The sequence below is a fragment of the Astyanax mexicanus genome, chromosome 5 (genome assembly GCF_023375975.1).
Source record: "Astyanax mexicanus isolate ESR-SI-001 chromosome 5, AstMex3_surface, whole genome shotgun sequence".
Taxonomy (NCBI): domain Eukaryota; kingdom Metazoa; phylum Chordata; class Actinopteri; order Characiformes; family Acestrorhamphidae; genus Astyanax; species Astyanax mexicanus.
The window spans coordinates 12,467,110-12,483,960 of record NC_064412.1 but is presented as its reverse complement, the minus strand read 5'-3'; the positions used below and the strand labels follow the sequence as shown (position 1 = coordinate 12,483,960).

General features: G+C 37.6%; 1 protein-coding gene across 2 annotated transcripts in view; it reads left to right on the top strand.

The window, feature by feature from the left end:
- The first annotated feature begins 5,135 nt into the window (after window positions 1–5,135).
- tspan2a (tetraspanin 2a) overlaps window positions 5,136–16,851 on the top strand; it is a 23,279-nt gene continuing 11,563 nt past the window's right edge. The window contains exons 1-2 of one of the 2 annotated variants that reach the window (XM_049479151.1): window positions 5,136–5,154; window positions 12,788–12,890. Coding sequence is in view for 1 of the 2 variants with exons in the window: in XM_007253344.3 (XP_007253406.2) it covers window positions 7,101–7,169; window positions 12,788–12,890 (172 nt within the window). In the remaining variant the exon portion in view is untranslated. Of the gene's footprint in view, window positions 5,155–6,846; window positions 7,170–12,787; window positions 12,891–16,851 lie in introns of those variants that run through there. The other variant, XM_007253344.3, reaches the window with a different exon arrangement.

The window sequence follows — 16,851 nt, the reverse complement described above, 5'->3', positions numbered from 1 at the left end:
AGTAGTAGTAGTAGTATTTGATTTAATTTTATTCATGATAAACATGAAGACAGCTATGAAGAGACATCAGAGCATGGGATGCCCTGAGTATGACCCCATGCCAACAGACAATAGAATCTTAGTGTGAAGGGAACTGACAGTGATTGTGAGTGATGTGTTGTTTAGTGAAAGAGAGAGAAAGAAAAAGAGAGAGAGTGAGAATGAGGAACACTCTCAGTGTCTGGTCACATGAGGAGGCTATGAACAGCATACTTGGTCTTGCAAGTCTTTGCAAGATCTGTTCACAGTTTTAAAAAGCAATAAAGAAGATAAATAATGCTCTATTCATAAAACACGACTAAACTAAACATTGCTGCACTGTGGACATCAACTGGCTTAAAGAAAGCAGAGTTTGACACTTACCACAACAGAATTATAAATATGAAGTGAAGGTGTGAAAATGAAAAAGTAGGTCAGAAAAAGTGTGATCATTAACCTACTTAAGAACCTTGAACACACGCCCCAGGATATGGATTGATGCACATTTATTACACTGTTAAACCTTTTAGATCTCAACGTGGAAAACATATCCAATACTATTAGAATATGTTATATAAACACAGCAAAACACATTATATGCTGTATTTTTGTATACAAAAAACATAAATTCCCTCTACTATAACTCTTCCATTTTAGTGGTAAATTAAATGGTTGCATTATCTTGTTCAGTTGGATATAGCATTTTAATATTGCAGTAAACAAACAAATAAAAGTGTAGCATAGGAACAACAGTTCTGCACTTGGATTAACTGGTTGTTTTTTAAATCCTAATTAATAAAATACATGCAATATGATATTAACATTTTTTTTAAACAAAAGCTTCTCTTTCATTTTTTTGAAAATAATTAAATGGTAATTAATCGCAAACTCTCCTTTAGTTGTGTGGATATTTCATGATCAAAGGATCAACCAAAATTACATTTTTTCAATTTCCCATTACAATATACTATTTTTCACTGCTAAAATCACAAAGCATATGCCACCCCTTTTTGTGTGCATCATTATTGGCATCCAACAAACAAAGTTCTTAATTAAATATATTATTTCAAGCTGAATGCCAAAAATAGGTCATAAGTGCACATATACTTATAGAATGAATATCTTAATTACACTTTTTTGAGTATAAATGAGTCATTTGTTTGTCTTAGACTTGGTTCATCTCTAAACAGTTGATTTTCTTTCACAGACCACTGATGTCATGCATCATTCTGTGCATGGGAACGAGAAATTAATGCAGACATGGCTTGACTCCCAGAAATGGGAAGGAGAAAATAAATCCTGGCCATACAGGTCCTTCTAAAAAAAAATTAGCATACTGTGGTAAAGTTATTTTCTGAAATGTACTGATAAACATTAGACTTTTATATATTTTAGATTTATTTTAGATACACACAACTGAAGTTGTTCAAGCCTTTCATTGTTTTCATATTGATGACTTTGGCAAAAAAGTAAAGAAAAAAAGAAAAAAATTTGCATATTTCATCCGACCAATAAAATAAAAGTGTTTTTAATACAAAAAAAAAATCAACCTTCAAATAATTATGTTCAGTTATGCACTCAACACTTGGTCGGGAATCCTTTTGCAGAAATGACCGCTTCAAAGCGGCGTGGCATGGAGGCAATCAGCCTGTGGCACTGCTGAGGTGTTATGGAGGCCCAGCATGCTTCGACAGAGTGTTGGGTCTTGCGTCTCTCAACTTTCTCTTCACAATATCCCACAGATTCTCTATGGGGTTCAGGTCAGGAGAGTTGGCAGGCCAATTGAGCACAGTAATACCATTGTCAGTAAACCTTTTACCAGTAGTTTTGGCACTGTGAGCAGGTGCCAGGTCCTGCTGAAAAATGAAATCTTCATCTCCATAAAGCTTTTCAGCAGGTAGAAGCATGAAGTGCTCCAAAATCTCCTGATAGCTAGCTGCATTGACCCTGCCATTGATAAAACAGTGGACCAACACCAGCAGCTGACATGGCACCCCAGACCATCACTGACTGTGGGTACTTGACACTGGACTTAAGGCATTTTGGCATTTCCTTCTCCCCAGTCTTCCTCCAGCCACCTTGATTTCTGAATGACATGCAAAATTTGCTTTCATCTGAAAAAAGTACTTTGGACCACTGAGCAACAGTCCAGTGCTGCTTCTCTGTAGCCCAGGTCAGGCGCTTCTGCCGCTGTTTCTGGTTCAAAAGTGGCTTGACCTGGGGAATGCACCACCTGTAGCCCATTTCCTGCAGATGCCTGTGCACGGTGGCTCTGGATGTTTCTACTCCAGACTCAGTCCACTGCTTCCGCAGGTCCCCCAAGGTCTGGAATCGGCCCTTCTCCACAATCTTCCACAGGGTCCTGTCCCCTGTTCTCTTTGTGCAGCGTTTTCTGCCACAGACTTCCCACTGAGGTGCCTTGATACAGCACTCTGCAAACAGACTATTCGTTCAGAAATGTCTTTGTGTTTTAGCCTCTTGCTTGAAGGTGTCAATGATGGCCTTCTGGACAGCAGTCAGGTCGGCGTAATGAACCAGGCTCGGAGTTTTTAAACGCCTCAGGAAGCTTTTGCATGTGTTTGGAGTTAATTCGTTGATTAAGATGATTAGGTTAATAGCTCGTTTAGAGAACCTTTTCATGATATGCTAATTTTGTGAGATAGGAATATGGGGTTTTCATGAGCTGTATGCCAAAATCATCAGTATTAAAACAATAAAAGAAATTAAATATTTTAGTTGGTGTGCAATGAATCTAAAATATATGAAACTTTAATTTTTATCATTTCATTATGGAAAAGAATTAACGTTATCACAATATGCAAATTTTTTGAGAAGGACCTGTATAAGCCATCGCCATGATTGTGGTTTACACCTTCAGTTTTGTTGTGAAGAGGGAGCAGTAGTATAGAGTGAATAGCATTAAGTAATGTTCTTGTTCATATCAGGGCAAAAATGACTCAAGTAAGTAAAGAAAAAAAATCTTTAAGAAATAAGGGTCAGTCGGTTTGAAAAAAAAAAAAAAAAAAGAATCAAGAATTTGCAAGTACCCTCCAGTGCAGTCAAAAAGACCATCAAAAACGTTATGATAAAACTGGCTCTCATCAGGACCACCCCATGAAAAAAAGAGCAAGAGGAAAGAGAAAATTATCTCAGAAAGAATCTAGTTGCAGTCTTGCAAATAGTAAGCCATAGTCTTTGCTAAATCTTATTCTTAGACTAAAAAGTCTGTGAATCTTTTTTTTCTTTTCTTTTAAACCACACCCATAGAAACCACACCCACCAAACCCATAGAAACCACACCCATAGAAACCACACCCACCAAACCCATAGAAACCACACCCATAGAAACCACACCCACCACACCCATAGAAACCACACCCACCACACCCATAGAAACCACACCCACCACACCCATAGAAACCACACTCACCGGAGACAGAAAACACACCCACCAGAGGAAACAGAAAACACACCCAGAGGAAACAGAAAACACACCCAGAGGAAACAGAAAACACACCCAGAGGAAACACACCCAGAGAAAACACACCCAGAGAAAACAGAAAAACACACCCAGAGAAAACAGAAAAACACACCCAGAGAAAACAGATGAACCACACCCAGAGAAAACACACCCAGAGAAAACAGAAAAACACACCCAGAGAAAACACACCCAGAGAAAACAGAAAAACACACCCAGAGAAAACAGAAAAACACACCCAGAGAAAACAGATGAACCACACCCAGAGAAAACACACCCAGAGAAAACAGAAAAACACACCCAGAGAAAACACACCCAGAGAAAACAGAAAAACACACCCAGAGAAAACAGATGAACCACACCCAGAGAAAACAGAGAAAACACTCATACACTGGGCTATTTATACACAGGGAGGGTGAGGACAGGTAACAAGGGGGCGGGGTTACAAACAAGACAAAAGGTGACAACACTAATGGCTAATGTGCTCAAAAAAGCACATGGCTGGGAACACAAGACAAAAAAAACACAGGGAAGAAGCACAGAAAACCAAAAGAGGGGAAAACACAGGACAGACACAGGCTAATGTGTGACAGCCTCTATGTTCTGTATTCTCTTCTCCACATTCACAATTCTGCCTTTGCCTTTATTTCAGTTTAAAAAAATCATTCTCTCAGTTCTTAAATAATTACGCCCACGTTGACCTTTTCTCATTACGGGTTTGTGCCACTGTTGCCATCATTGCCATCGGCCATGGAGACTCTCTGATCCATCTCGTCACATACCTCAACTTTTAAAAAAAAATTTATCTTACTTTTAGGCTCTTTGAACCTGATTTGTCCGTAAAATTTAAAGTTTTAAGTGGCTTTAAGCTGGTAATGATTCGAGGCAACTGGGAGCCCCAAGCTGGAGCTTACTGGCCATATTTTTGAAAAGAGTAAAAGCCAGTGGAATCAGGCGTGCCCAAGCATGATTGCAACAAAAGCCTGCAGCCACACCACGTAAGAAGGTGGATATGACAGGTGACCCCTGGTCTGAGCCTTGGATTTGATCCTTGGCAGTACCATAGTCATTTGTGGGTGGAAGTTGAAGGGGCAATAATTGGCCTTGCTCTCTTTTTGGCCTCTCAGAACTGGTAGAATTGTGTAATAAGGAAGTGTTGGCTAGTGGGCGAGAACTGGAATAGACTTTAATGATAAATTGGAGAAAGTGCTGGGAGGAAAGGGCAAAAGGAAATATTCAAAAGCATTAAAGCATCCATTGGCCCATCACAGAGCACCAACAGGCTTTTCAGTGATGTTTGTTTAACTGTTAAACGCAGTAAATCAAATGTATCAGAGCTTGTTGTTATTTCTAGTGGCTTTAATCTTTAAGAAATTGCACATTTGGGTTTTAGGTAGGAATTAATGGATTTTTGGCAACTGAAACTACTACTGGAAGGTCTAATTTGCACTGGAGTGTGATATTTTGGTACAAAATCCCATGTACAAACAAAGCTGTTGGAAATTTCCTGGGAGAAGGTTAAAAAAAAAATACAAAGACCATAATCCTTTGCAGCAGGATAAGGTGGGGCTTAGAGTTTTAAAGGTCACTGTAGGCCATTTTTATTTTTTCTGTTTGGCATGGTCTGAGGATTTGTACCCTTTTGGATTTGTGTTTGTGTAAGTGTTTTTTCTTCTTTTATCTATTACTTTATCTGTTTATGTTAATTTGTCCATTTTGATTATTTTTTTTCTATTCTTTGATCACTTGGTTTGTAGCAGTATTGTTTTACTGAGCTTTATATTTTTGTGTATTTTAAGATAAACCATCCATCCACTACATTCCTCCATTCATCCAATACCTTCCTCCATCCATTCATCCACCCTTATCCATTCATCCATCAACCCAAACCAGACTCCATCCCCATCAATCCATCCAAACCATCCTCCATCCCCATCCATCCATCCATCCATCCATCCATCCATCCATCCAAACCATACTCCATCCCCGTCCATCCATCCAAACCATACTCCATCCCCATCAATCAATCGAAACCATACTTCATCTCTATTCATTCGTCCAAACCATCCTTCATCCCCATCCATCCGTCCAAACCACACTCCATCCCAGTGTTGTGCCAGGTCACAGCTTTTCTGAACTAGTTCAAGTTCAGTTCATACATGCTCAAAGTGAACAGTTCACGTTCAAAGTTCACAATTTTAATTCTCCTCATTTTTAGTTTTGAGAAGGTGTCAGACTTTAGTCTGTTAAACGTCTTTTCAGAGTCTTTTCTAAGTCGTGTAAGTGTATGGGCAGCATTATGTGCAATAAAAAAAATAAAGAAAATACATGATATCTGTTGTAATGGATGCAGGGTCTGGAAGGGATAAGTCATCCCCATGACTTAGTTATCTCATTCCCACGCCTTAGTAAGTCATGGTACGCTTTAGGATATTGTTCCCACACATGAATAAATAGTGGCCACACATTCTTATTAGTGCTATTTTTGTTTACATAATGTCACCTTAGAGCGTCTGTATGATTTCTAAAAATGAAAATACAGCTCTGGAAAAAATTAAGAGACCACTTCAGTTTTTGAATCAGTTTCTCTGATTTTGGTATTTATAGGCATATGTTTGAGTAAAATGAACATTGTTGTTTTATTCTTTAAACTATGGGTAAAATTTCTTCTAAATTCCAAATAAAAATGGTAATTGTCGTTTAGAGCTTTTATTTGCATAAATTGAGAAATAGATGAAAAAACAAAAAAAGATGCAGAGCTTTAAGGCCTCAAATAATGCAAAGCAAGAAAGTTCATATTCATACAGTTTTGAGAGTTCAGAAATGAATAATTCCTGGAATAACCCTGTTTTTATATTGCAGTTTTCATGCATCTTGGCATGTTCTCCTCCACCAGTCTTACACACTGCTTTTGGATAACTTTAGACCCCTTCTGGTGCAAAAAAAATACATAAATCAATCAAGCAGTTCAGCTGGGTTTGATGGCTTGTGATCATCCATCTTCTTCTTGATTATATGGTAAAATAAAATAAAAAAAAACATAATTTTTAAGAGGTCTCTTATTTTTTTCCGGAGCTATATGTGCCAAAGATGGGCATATATAAATATAATGGCGTCGGCTACAACAATATGAGGACACAACAGGACAGGAGACCAGTGGGCTATTTCTGCATCATGTGACCTCACAGTCCAATCAAAGGCAGCGTTAAAACAATGGTTAATTGTGATGCCTTCTCGTACTGCTGAAATTTAAAAATATTAAGCCTGTAAACAGAGTAGATTTAGGGGAATAACTGTGGAAGTACCGTTAGTTTAGTGTTTTTTATTGTGTAAATATTATGGGGATGTGTGCTGTGGGTGTAGCTCCGCCCTGCGACAGGCGGGTGGGTGGTGCTGCTGCCGGGGCGCGTTAAACTCGAGTGTTTCTCTGGGGAAGACCTCGCGCTGTGCTTACACTGTGTTTTAAACACTCACACACAAACAGCTAACCTGTCTTATAGCGACCTGTTCATTTAGCCGGAGCTGGAGATTTACCCTGCGGTTTATAAATAAACACATTACTGTCGAAACGGAAGACACGCTGGAGGTAACGGCGACTAGCAAAATGAGCAAAGTGCAAGGCGGCATGAAATGTGTGAAATATCTGCTCTTCTTCTTCAACTTCATATTCTGGGTAGGTCTTCAGCTCGCCTGGAGCTGTGTTTAATCACATTATTAGCGAATTAATTTATTTTTTGCTCTGAAACCTGTGTTTGTATGGGATTCGTTAGAAATTCAGTTGGCTTGTTTGTTTTCTGTTTGGCTGCAACTGGTGCACTTGCACTCCGCGAGGCTCACTGATGCTACAGTGCTGCTCTAGTTAGTGAAGCCTTAGAAAGCCTTTCTCCTTTCTTAAAGAGTGAAATGACTATTTTTCGAGTTTTTATTTATGGCAGTATTATCTGAATATGATTTATTTAGCTAGAATTGTGTTGGTTGTGGTGCTCTATGCATATCTATTATATATAATATTAAATAGGAAAACTGAGCTCTCAAAAACTAGGCTAAAATATGTTTTTTTTTTCTCTACATATAATCGTAAAAAAAATCTAGCTGACCCTAGCTGACATTTGAAAGTTGAATCACCGTTGGGTTTGGTGTTGAACTTTGAAATGGAAACATTGTTTCAACATCGTACTTCAACCTTAAGCTAATAAACCATAGCTCACATTCGGGATGCTCAGAGGAAGAGGGGAAACCCAAACAAAAAAAATAACTGTATGCCATGATGAAAAATTAACAATTTTCTTTTAATTCTCTCTCTCTAAATATATCTCTCTGAGAAGTAGGAACTGTACAGCTACAAACAAAAAAGCAACGTAAGCTGAAACTAGAAAATCCTATGATTAACAGTGTTAACAATAAACTTGCATCACTGTAGTGAAGCTACAGAGTATAACAAATGTTACCCACCACTACCAATCTGATTGAACATTTGGTGTCAAAAACACAACTGTAAAACAAATAAAACATGAACATTCACCCAGGTATGCTGAAATTGGTGCCAAATTAAAAAGCAATTACTGCTAATGGAAGTAAAATCACTTTTTCATCCCTCTATCCAACCATACTTTAAAATAGGATGGCAGTGAAATGTAAAATGCTAATTCAAAAGGCAAAAGGTTGAGCACATTATGTTAATTTAATATTAAATATTACTGTTAATATTTTAAATTAACATGTTGTCTACAAGTAGTTTCAAAGTTAAAACAGCAACAAAAATTACTTCAACTACATTTCAACTACATTTTGACCTCATTTCAATGCTGAAGGTTGGTTTTGTGCCAACTGGGAATACTCAAGCAGGTACAAGAAAAAGAAAGCAGAATGGTAGCATTAAGTATCCTTTCATAAGTGGCTCCTTAGCCCATAAGAGCCAGACCTATTTCTGAATATTGATACCAAATTCAAAACTAAATCAGATAAATTTAATACTAGTTATATGGGTCATCAAACATTTCATTAGTGTTTAAATTGTTGAAATGTGTAGAACAGAGCTGTAGAAGCAGAAAATACACTTTTAAAAGGAGCTAGTTTATTTTTATTTCCAACACTCCTACGATCTGTAAAAAAGGTGAGATGAACAAACACATTCACACACAGTCTTGTATAGAGATTCTCTCAGGATGTTCAGTATATGTCACTTAGGAACTTCATAAATTAAAACTATGGACAGAGTGCTTTAAGAAAACAAAGGCTATTTTGGGTTAATGATGTGAAGGCCTGTGATGTTTAGCCAAGGTGTTTATTTATAAGCTGAAACCACATTTGTGACTGTTGTTTGCTCCATACTGGTGTTTATACTGGGTGTGTGCAACCAGTTTGGACACAGTGGATCTAAGAAGAGGCCTAGTTTATATCTGTTTTAGCAGTCCTCACATTTTAGCCCAGGGAACACTTTACTGCAGCTACTTTTATGAGACCATGACAGAGAAATAGGTTATTTTGTAGAAGGGAATTGTTGTGATCGTGACCTTAAACTGGCATAACAGTTCTGTAGACGTTCAAAGCAGTCCCACATCCCTGGTTTATTTGTGTTTGTTAGTGCAGGCCACACCTTTTTAGCCCAGTGAGCACTTTACTTTATTGCGGCAACTTTTAGGAGACCATGACAGGAAAAGAAAACACTTTTGTAGAGGGGAACTATTCTGGTCATGACCCTGAATTGGCACACACACTTCAGTAGACTTTCAAAGCAGACATTCAATGCCAGATGCGAAATAGTCAGTTTGTTGCAACATTTCCTATTTGGTTCAGGTGTGGCACAGAATGTTCAGCTTCTCCACCAGTTTATTGTGTTCTTTGGGTTTATTGGGTTCTTAAAATTTTCATTCAAATTTCAGGATTTCTTTATCAGTAGTTTTTAATCAAGAAAATAAGTTGTTGACAACCAATTAAGAATATTTTTCTTTGGCTTAATTTTTTATATCTAAACAATGCAAAGTCTGATCACAAACCATGAACCTTCCATTCAAACTCCTAAAAGATCACTGAAACTGGCACATCTTGTATTTTATTGCCCTAGCAAGATCAAGATGGTGTAAATCCTATGGTCAGATTTACTGCATGCCTTTATCTCATTCAGAAAGAAGAAGAGTTGTAAAAGGGTAATCAGCCCTTGGAATATAAAATTAGACCTTGAGCTTGAAAGGTGTCTTGTTTGTCAAATCAGAAATCAGTGTGCAAAACCGAAATGAGCTTTTAAGATTCCACATTTTTTTGTAGTTCTGGATCATCAAGACTAGCAGTGTGACCCTAGAAAAAAAATATCACTAAAAATGTCACATACACAAGTCTTAGGTCTAAGATATTACATAGGAAGGTGCTTTCAATCATGTGAGAACCAGCTTCAGTTTCGTTTCTGAGTGGACGGAAAAGTCATGGTTCACTTCAGACCAGGCTTTGTCACACTAATTTGCTTCTATCTAAAATAACTTTAAAACATTGTTAAAAGGCTTTAAGTGAATTTGTTACTTTACAGTGAGTTAAAAGTTGATAAAATTAGTTTAAATTGAATCTCATTTTACTTTTTTGAAACTCACTGGAATTTTCTGTATTTATTGAGTGCTTTATGATTAAACAAATTAACAGAGGCAACTTGCCTTAAAACTTAACTTAATTTCAAAACATCACATTAAATAAACTTTCTAAAACCCACATTGGTTTTGCACCTCCCATTTTTTTTTGGTGTGATGGTTTTATCATTGCACTAATTAAGTGGTCAAATTAGATCTGCTTAAGCAGTTAGAGCAGAGAACACTGTAATGAAGGGCACAGTGGCTGTAGTCATTGGTTGTCTGTGAAGTGGTGTCACCACGATAGACAGCAATGCTTTTGTCTCAGAATGGACAGGCAAAGAAGTGGACTGTTGTGTCGGCTGCTTGGTGTAGTGACTGGGAGGGGTGAGACCCTAGGCACGGTGGGGATTTGAGGGAACAGTGCCAGGGCATGGAGGATTCCAGCAGAAATGACGGCAGGCCTGTGAGACTGGCACAGCCTGCCCGCTACTCACAGCAGTGGGGAGTGGTTGATTGGGTTAGATCTCATGGGACTCAGAACAAACTTAAACTTGAAATGAGCTGTTTACCCTCACAGTTTTGTGTAGCATGTATTTATTTTAGGGGTGTCACGATTCTCTAAATCCTCGATTCGATTTCATTTTCGATTTGTGGGTCACGATTCGATTCGATTCTCGATTTTCTTGTTTTTTTTTTTCTTGTTATTATTTTATGCCTCATAAAATTTAAATAATATATTTATTATTATTATTATTATAAATATTATAAATATTATTATTATTATTTATTAAGATATATATGGTAATGCCATCTAGTGACTTTTTTTGGTAGCAACAGTGTGCACTATTAAAACAAGCAGTTTATCAGAGCTGTGTGTGGATGGCTGGTGAAACTGCTCATTACATGAAGCTGCAGTTCTTCATCCAACCACTAGCAGCAGCACAAGCCCCGCTCTCTTCACTCAGTCACTACTTCAGTACAGCCCAGCCACGGGCTACAGAGCTCAGCCAGTCCGTTTTTACTGTTTCTGTAAACAAATAAAGGTTTTAACCCCACTAACCGGATAATACAGCTCACTACAGTTCATCTTTCAGCCCAAGCAGCTAACAGCAGCAGGTTAGAACAGCCGACACGGAGGCACTGCTCGGATTACATTATAAACAGGTCAGTTAGCGCGCTGCTAACCTCAGGATGTTTATAACTACGGAGTTTAGTGGACACACCACGGCCGCCAGGTAAGTCTTTTAAAGGCTACTGAAGACTATTAAAGGCTATTAGAGTGTAACCCCTGGCTCCCAGGGGTTACAAGAGGTTATTGAAAGCATTATTGGGGGGCAGAAATCAGTACAGGCTGGTTAGATAAGTGATGTGGGTATTGTCTTATAAATATTTACACATAACTTATATCTCTCCTGAAAAGCTTTTATTTTAGTCAGAAACACGCTTGTGTTTACTTTATCTGAGAGAAAGATGTTTTTTTTAATTCAATGGAAAGCAACAGGTGTAGTCAATTATAAGTTTAAGATTTTTAATCCACCTCACTGTGATCTATAGTCAGTGTTCTCAAGTCACACTGACACACGCATTTCAGCGAGTTCACACGCTCTCACCTGCGCGCACCCACCCCTCCGTCAGATACAGATACAAAACCTGCGCGCCCAACCCCCGCCCCCCCTCCCCCGTTGGACAGATAAAAACAGTGATCACACTCCCGCCGACTGCGCTCATGCAGTGGCTATCTCTATTTAAATGAATAGGATGCGCTGTGTTGGTGCCGCGCCATTTGCGTAGCGCGCTGCGCTATTTGCGTAGCGCGCGCGGGAGGGATCGTCGATCCTCTTTTTGACTTCGATACTCGAGATCGTGACCTCATTTCGATTCGATTTCGATAAAATATCGAGATCGTGACACCCCTAATTTATTTGATTTGAGACTAAAGAGGAGTTCTAGTATTGCTGGAATTGTGCATTCTGAGTTTCAGGCTGTTTACTAAACAGAAGCATGTTAGGCCCAATGTGACCTAAATCTTTCTCCACGTTGCTTCCATTTTAATACAAAAGAGTTAGGAGATATGTTAAAGCTCTGCAAGCAAAACACAAATATAACATCGTCTCTGCCTATCAAATTCCAGTGTGTTAAGAACATGAGTTTTGAGAAAAGAATGTTTAATTCCTTTTATTGCCAGACTAAACAAATCTGGGATGGAATGACATTTTCTGTGCTGTTCTATTAGTGGAGCTTGGCAGAAAACACTGAAAACTAATGACTTCTTTGGCAGCTCCTACTTTGTGTTCTCGAGGTAAATTGCTCTCTAAGAGGGTAATGGAGAACTAAGAGGTCTGAAGACACACTTGACTCAACTGTCTGTCATTGCTATCCTCGGAGAAGGACAGATGGCTGTGTTAAGACAGCACTGCACAGCACAGATCTTTATCTTACAGAGTTTCAATCAATGGCCTGTCTTAGCTGAGGTTATCCCTTTGGGAACTTTAACAGGCAAACAAAATGTTCACTTCTCACAAAGTCACATAGGACACTTGTGTAGACTCAGGTCAAGCCATTTTTTTTGAGATTCTGTAGCTCATGATTTTTAAGATGTGACCTTTTTTCATGCAAGTGGAACATGCGTAAGTAAAAAATATACCATGTATACAGCAGCAGCAGGAAAGCAAATATATCACAGTCTGTGTGATGGTGACATTCATGAATATTTAACATTTGTCCTCTCACCCAGCTGTCAGGTTCACTGGTGTTGGCGGTGGGATTGTGGCTGAGGTTTGATCCCAATGTAGCCTCACTACTAAATGAAGATGGAGCCCCTGAAACCTTCTTTATTGGTAAGTAATGCACAACACGTACAGGTTGCAGAGTAGGGGTGGGCAATATTATATCGTATACAATATATTGTGACACAGAAATATCAGGATATTAAAAATCCATATTGTGATAATAGGGCTGTTCTGTCTTAACCCTTTCCAGACGACGGACGCGCGGGCGCGTCAAACGCAGCGTTGCTGGGTGTTTCTATAAATAGATTTGCAATAATACGGCACAGAAACACAGTTCAAACATTTCCTGAATCAACAGAGTCCGCCCTTTTATGATATCCAATCCTGAGTCTGTACGTCACTCAGGTCCGGATTTATATGCCTTTTAGACGAGCAATACGGTCCGCCTCTCTTGTGTGACTGGTGGATTCGCGTGTCTATCACCAGCCTCTCATCTGCGACTGGTGGATTCATGTGTCTGTCACCAGCCTCTCATCTATAATTGGTGGATTCATGTGTCTGTCATCTCTGTTGGTTGTGTAAAACTGACCAATAGGCTTTCAGAAAATCACAAAAAACCCTCCCACACATGATTACATCAGTCTGAGTCATATAGAAAGACACGTGGGGGCGGGGTGTAAACAGTTCACCGCGGCTCAAGTTACAGCAGCGTTAGAGAAGCAGCGGTTTTAGGTAGAAGTGCATCAGCGGCTTTGATTCTTATAATGAGGAAAAATATAGAACCGATCAGGATCCAACTGAAGATCTGTGAGTGTATTTAGTGTATTTATAAAACTGTCACTCATTAGGGATGTTTTGTTATGTGAGTTCGCGAGCTAGCGAGCTAAATGCTGCTGCCGTATGTAGAGAAAGGATCTTTGGGGAAACGCAGGGCTGATAGAGAAGCTGGAATCTCTCTCTCCCTCTCCCATACACACACGCGAACACACACACTCACACACTCTCTCTTTCACACACACACACACACACACATACCGACACACACACTCTCTCTCTCTCTCTCTCTCTCTCTCTCTCTCTCTCTCTCTCACTCACTCACTCACTCACTCATGCACACACACAGTAAACACTGAAGCTAGTTAGGTTTCTATAGTCATGATCTGACAAAATTGATTAGTACACAGTAAATATTTACTTTGCTATTGGAAAATTCATTTTCTACCCATTAGTAAATATTTATTGTATAAAGTTTTTCTTTCTTTTAGTAAAAGTAAGCTTCACTTACAAATTGCATACAAATAAACATTTTATGACCACTGATGGATTGTGCCATATATATCATACTGTTATGTTCAAATTAGACTTTGTTGTATTTAGTTTTATTCTTAATTTTTATTTGTGTGTGTAGTGAATGCAAAACACTGGTAGTCTGTTTAGGTGTAAAGTGAAGTGTAGTGAAATAAAAGAGAGTAAATCCACCGTCTCTTCAGGTGGGCTCTTCTGCATTCCACTTAGGTGAGTGGGAGAAAGGGAAACTTAGTTAGCTTTTATATGTGAAAGTAGGCATTTTCTAATGAACAGACAATGTTTTTTAATACAGTAAAGTAAACATTTACTAATGAACAGTGATTTTTTTTATGTTTATGTCCAAGTTTATGGCTGTTTGCTGTTGTGTCAAGTAGAATGGCAACATGCTACTGAATAAACGTTTTTACAAAAAAATAATTTTATATCTTTATTTTACATTTATATATTATTTTATATATAGTTAACTACTGATGTGAAGCTAAGACTTTAGTAAATCAATTTCAAGCACCAAAACATTTTATCCACACGAGTAAAATATATTTTTAACATTATATAGGAATAATTTTTAAATCGGATTTCACATTTTTGAGGTTTAGGGCCACATAATCTCTTCATACATCCTCCAGGCCACTTATTCCCTTATTATTGAGATAGTTGAGATTATTCTGAACATTTTGATATAAAATATGTGGGTATTATTTTAAATGAAAGTGCCTTTAAAGGCAAAATTAAGAAAATATCCAAAAATCGGGATTATTCCCCTAGTCTGGAAAGGGTTAAAAGTAGTCTATTATTTACTGTGAAGCTTTAGGTGTATTTATTGTATAATTGTTTTAGTTTGCAGTTTATATGCATGCACTAAATATTCTGCAATATTTTTTGCTGCATTATATTATTTTATGCTATATTATTTATTTTGCCACATTATGATTATACTGTTATACTATTATACTATATTCCTGAAATGAATGAATTATTTTAGTTTTCCTATATCGCCAAGTATATTGTTATGTCAAAAATACCCTGAAATATCGTCATATTATTTTAGAGCCATATCGCCCACCCCTATTGCAGAGAGTATAATTCTCAAAAATAGACATCTGATAAATACCTCATTACACTTTTTTATATGTTTGGGACTGGACTGAAATAGTACAGTCTGGATTTCTCATTATGTGGACATGCTATCTTATACTTAAGCACTATTAAGGCTGGATTAGTTGAACCAGAGTAGGTTCTGTAATTCAATTTGCAAAGGATTTGACTAAGCAATTCATATGGGATAAAGAATCTATGATTTTCTATAGTGGAACCACCTCAGGTAAAACTAACCTAGATGGAATAGTGTTTTAGTTACAAGTCCTACAGATTTTTTTCCAGTATGGTGTACAAAACAAGTACAGTGTGAGTTCATTTGTGGTGTATATATGTGCATTTATAGGTATAGTATAATATGACTAGTATTATTCATTAAAAGTAATGAACCTATAAGGGAATTGTAGGCCATTTTCTTTTTTTGCTAATGCAGATACATACAAACTTGTAGAAGTTAACTTCATCTAACTGGACTCGATTATTGAATATATTTAAATTGCATTACACACAGAGTAAAATGGACTGAAATATCAGCTAAATTGAAAAATGTATCTGATGGCCTTTTGTTCTCATATCAGTATTATTACAAAAGTCCTTACAAATCTTAATACTTCCTTTAAAATCATATCCTTATTAAGGTTTCCTTTTTAAATAAAGGATACAGTGGCTGTACTATTTTGCGATTTCTTTTCATTGGTGTGCTCTGCAGTGGATGCTGGCAGTTTATTCTGCATCATCCATCAAATGGCTATCTGGTCTGACTTCAGATGAAAGAATAATTTATATTGGCAGAATCTTTAGAACACAGAATCTAAAGAGACTTTAAAACATTAAAAACAAAATCTGATCTGTATAAATTACAGCCTTTTTAGGCTTGTATAAAGACTGCCTGTGGTCTCTGTAATTGGGGGATGGGTAACCAATATTGGGCTCGGTCATGATGAATGAGGGGAGACACTTTTATCTCTCACTAATGGCTAAAGGGTATTTCTCACAGGAGGAAGCATGTAGCTGTAGCCCTGTGTAGAAGAATTCCTTCTGAGGTCTGACCTGGCGAGCTACAGCAGAGCACCAGTGGATTTCTATCCACTCACCTCATTAATCTTTATTAAGCTGCGTATAGCTGTTGTTCACAGACCTGGTTTACATTCTTTGTGGATGAAAGATTTATACAGAATCAACAGTTTTACCAGTTTGAGAAAAAAACAAATTAAGAAACCTTCTGCTTTTAGTATGTAAAATTGAAAGTTTAAACTTAAAATTAAAATATAAATTTAGTGAAATATTTATTCCTATGTACATTGGGTGGTGTATTTTCATTTTTTTTTTTTTGTTGTTTTATTTGAATATGGACCTCTCAGAGTAAAGGGATGTGTCTGTATTTGTGTATGGTATTTTTGTAGGTAAGTTTAACTTTAGGGCTAAATGAAAAAATACATCATAGGCACACATTTGATAAACATTTACACAGAGAGAAAATACCAAACTCCTGCTCACTCATTTAACCTGTTATCAATGGTGAAAATAAGGGGATCATTATGTAAGTGTAAGTATATATCTTGCTATTGCAGAGTGTATGGGACATAACAATTGGCCACAGAGCAAACATTGATATCCTTGCTTCCATTGTTCATAGAGTTCCATTGAATCGATTGCCTCTTACATC